The 3,879-nt window shown below is 46.9% G+C and overlaps 1 protein-coding gene across 1 annotated transcript; it reads left to right on the top strand.

Moving 5' to 3' along the window:
• The first annotated feature begins 2,486 nt into the window (after positions 1–2,486).
• Positions 2,487–3,145, top strand: LOC120880840 (uncharacterized protein C11orf98-like). Its single transcript, XM_040264242.1, has 2 exons — positions 2,487–2,513; positions 2,575–3,145. The coding sequence occupies exons 1-2, from the start codon at positions 2,487–2,489 to the stop codon at positions 2,902–2,904; spliced, it is 357 nt and encodes a 118-aa protein (XP_040120176.1). The 3' UTR covers positions 2,905–3,145.
• Positions 3,146–3,879: the final 734 nt, after the last annotated feature.

The raw sequence follows: 3,879 nt of genomic DNA, 5'->3' as shown, positions 1-3,879 counted from the left end.
TGGTAAAGAATCTGCCTGCAATGAGGGATACCTGGGTTCAATCCCTGGGTTGAGAAGATCCCCTGGAGAAGGGAAAGGCTACCCACTCCAGTATTCTGGCCTGGAGAATTCCATGCACTGCCTAGTCCATGGGGGTGGCAAAGAGTCAGACACAACTGAGCGACTTTCACTGTCGTTCTTTCATACCACCAAACTCCAAAATGGTAACTCCAGCCCAGACCTCTCCTCTGAACTGTAGGCTATTCAGTTGCTTACCCAACATCTTCACTTATAACTGCAAATTTAATATGGATTTCTGTTTCTTCCTCCGTAAGGAACCTGCCTTCCCACTGTCTTCCCACAGTTAATGACAATGGTCAGCCTTCCACTTTCAGCTCAGGCTGTGAACCCTAATGTCGTCCTTGACTTTTCTCTCTTTCAAACCTTGCCTTCTTAGTAAATTTGGCGTGTTCTGCTTGCCAAATATATCCAGAACCCTCAGTATTTCTAGCCTGGTCTCACTCACCATCATCCTTCACAGGATTATCACAAGTATATGTTTCTCCTGCTTTTCGGAAAGTTCGAGTTTCGCCACTTTGCTTTTTGGAAAATATCTACTAACTGAAAGAAGTCTCAAGAGGATTTTTCGCTTTTATGGGAAAAAAAGAGAAAGATGAAAATAGTGTTTAGCAGCTAGTGGGTTACTGAGGCTGCACCCAAAGCTGGAGAATGGCACCGCCAAGCTCCTTCCCTGGGAACTGAGCTACACTCACCATCTCAGCATCAAGGCACGTCAGCTTTTCACTGTTGGCGTGAGCATCTGTGCTTTATCGTGATTTATTTTTTCCATCATTAGCAAGATGTGTCCTAAGGTAATTGCTTTTTCGCCTTCCATCATTTCAGCTTAGAAAAAGTTTTATAGGATCACTCTGCTTTCAGATAGCAGGGGAAACCTGTGTCCAATCTCTCTCCTAACCCCTTGGTCCAGCCCCTTCAATCTCTTCTTGACATGGCAGCTGGAGTGTTGGCTTTTTTAAACTGAAATGTAAGTAAGACCATGTCTTTTTTCTGTTCAACACTTTCCAACAACTTCATTTTGCAGAGTAAAAGCCCAGGTCCTAGCAGTGCTATGGGACTGTCCTTCCCTCCCCCGCCCTGGTTTACTCTCTGCCCTCTCCTATGACTCTCCTCTCTGATCACCCCGCCCTGGTTTACTCTCTGCCCTCTCCTATGACTCTCCTCTCTGATCACCCCACCCTGGTTTACTCTCTGCCCCTCTCCTATGACTCTCCTCTCTGATCACCCCACCCTGGTTTTCTCTCTGCCCCTCTCCTATGACTCTCCTCTCTGTTCATCCCACTCCAGCCATAAGAGCCCTCCTTGCTGTTTCCTGAGCCACCCCAGGCACGCTCCTGTGTTAGCATCATTTCATTTGTCCTTCCGTCAGCTTGACACACCATGAAATAACTGCTTGGCTCCTGCTTTCCCGCCTTCAGATTTTCAAGTGTCATCTCAGTGAGGCTTTCCCTGGCTAACCATTTAAAAACTTCTACCTCACATTGACACTCCCCCACGGCCCCACCGACCCCGTTTACTTTTCCCCATGGCACTCACCCCAACACATCATATAACGCTTACATACACGGTTCACTCTTCACCTCCATATAAGTTCTATGAGGGGCAGTGATTGTGCGGTATTCATTGCTCCGCTCCTAGGGCCCGGCTTCCATCAGCTGTTCAGTATGTCAGTGTCCTCCAGGTGGGCCTTAGTTACACACCCGCAGTTAAACGAACTGGTTTGCGGGCCTGTTGCAAAGTGGGAGAAGGGGCCCCAGGAGAGACTGTGGAGCGACTCTAGCTGTTAGCAAGGACTTAGAGCAGTAAGTATATTAGGGATTTGGGAGAGATTCCAAGGAAGTGGTGCTTTACTCTGGATTGGACGCTGCCCAGAAGCTGTAATAACTCCCTGGTTGGGTGTCTTAATGAGTTTTTTCAGGATAGAGGGAAGAGTGCAAGCCTAATACTGTAACTGGTAAAGCAGCAGCAGTTATATTAACAGGGAGAAGGGGGATGTTCAGTTTTTTTGTGGTTTACATAGTAACCCTATATTTTTATAACTGCTTAGATAAGATTAATGAAGTGATCTGGTTTTTGTTTTGTTTTACCTCATGCTGTCAGGATCACAGAGTGGTCTAGATTGATGTAGGTGTTCTGTGAAATTGTTTATGTCCATCAAGGAAAATACCTTGCCTATCAGTGAGTGACAGGCCAATGACTGATTCCACCTAGACCTAGCTGAGAGGATCAGACTAGTTCCCAAGGTTAGTGGTTGCTTTTTTGTTATTCAAGCATATGTTTTAAAAAATGATTTAATGAGTGAATACAATGATGGTCTTCATATACCTGAAGGGCTGTCACTTGAAAGTAAAATAGGCGGCCGTGAACGGTGACTCTGGGACCCCCGACATGGTTTCCCAAACGTCCCAGAGCCTTTATTCTCGCCCGAGATGGAGTCTATAGGCCAGTGTCACTGGGTGAGTGGTCCCAGGTCGCAGGTCTCGGCTGCCCTCTGATTAAGCATCTTCCTCTCCCCAGGAGCTGAAGAAGAAGCTGTTCAAGCGACGACGAGTGTTGAACCGGGAGTGGCGACTGAAGCATCGGGTGGTCGGAGCTGTGATAGACGAAGGACTGATTACGCGGCACCACCTCAAGAAGCGGGCATCCAGTGCACGTGCCAACATTACTCTGTCTGGGAAGAAGCGCAGAAAACTCCTCCAGCAGATCCGACTTGCCCAGAAAGAGAAAGCAGCCATGGAAGTGGAAGCCTCTCCCAAGCCAACCAGGACTAGTGACCCACAGCCCAAATCAAAAAAGACAAAAGCCCCCCAGGATGTAGATATGGAGGACCTTGAAGATAAGAGCTAAATCTGAATCTCACACCCTTTCCACCAGAAGATTCTCAAGCTGGAGCCAAGCGGACTCGATGGTTATTTCAGATGATTTTGGAGAAAGCATTGCTCCTTTTCATTCTCCCCATATTCCTCTTCCTTAATGGCTTACTGACCTGCCCTGGAGGGATGTATTGAGAAAAAGAGAGTAGAAAAGAAAAATTGGAGAGGGAGTCCTAACCAGTCAACTGCATTTGTAATAAAGGCCCCTCGATCCCCAAAAAAAAAAAAAAAAAAAAGTAAAATAGGCTCATTTAATAAGAATTCAGAGGGTGAAGTTGGGACAATGGGTAAGTTACAGAGTGAGCAAGTTTCCACTCACCATAAAAGCTTAAAAAAAAAATGAGGCCCTCAGTAGAAAGAATTCCAGTGACTTGACTTCTGAACGGAGGCTGGAGATATAATGGGTTAGGACATTATAGACATAACTAAGGCACTGATTAGAAGCCTGGACTAATTGCCTTCAATTTGTATGAAGCTCTGTTAAGATCTCCCAAAGCTTGCTTGGCCTTCCAGTATCCTTCCTGTGGAGTTCCCAAGAAGAATCAGACAGTGGCTCCAAGCTGTTCTAGGTCCTTTGAGGATTCAGTCTAGAAGCAGAAACAGACAAGGAAGCAAACATCTGCAGTGCAGTGCATTCCCTCCTCCCCCAACTGCAGTAACCTCTATCCTATTTTATGTCTCTATGGATTTGCCTGTTCTAGTTACTTATGGGGCTTCCCCTGTGGCTCAGGGGTAAAGAATCTCCCTGCTATGCAGGAACTATGGGATTCTCTGGTGGCTCAGATGGTAAAGAGTCTGCCTGCAATGCGGGAGACCTGAGTTTGATCCCTGGGTCAGGAAGATCCCCTGGAGGAGAAAATGGCAACCCACGCCAGTATTCTTGCCTGGAAAATCCCATGCACAGGGGAGCCTAGCGGGCTCCATAGGGTTGCAAAGAGTCGGACACGGA

Source organism: Oryx dammah, unplaced genomic scaffold (assembly GCF_014754425.2).
Source record: "Oryx dammah isolate SB20612 unplaced genomic scaffold, SCBI_Odam_1.1 HiC_scaffold_22, whole genome shotgun sequence".
Taxonomy (NCBI): domain Eukaryota; kingdom Metazoa; phylum Chordata; class Mammalia; order Artiodactyla; family Bovidae; genus Oryx; species Oryx dammah.
This window is presented reverse-complemented; position numbering and strand designations above follow the sequence as displayed.

Excerpts from the sequence above, each read along its gene's own strand:
- LOC120880840 (XM_040264242.1), top strand. The coding sequence starts at position 2,487 with ATGGAGTCTATAGGCCAGTGTCACTGG. Across the intron at positions 2,514-2,574 it reads CTATAGGCCAGTGTCACTGG|GAGCTGAAGAAGAAGCTGTT; the intron begins GTGAGTGGTCCC and ends TCCTCTCCCCAG.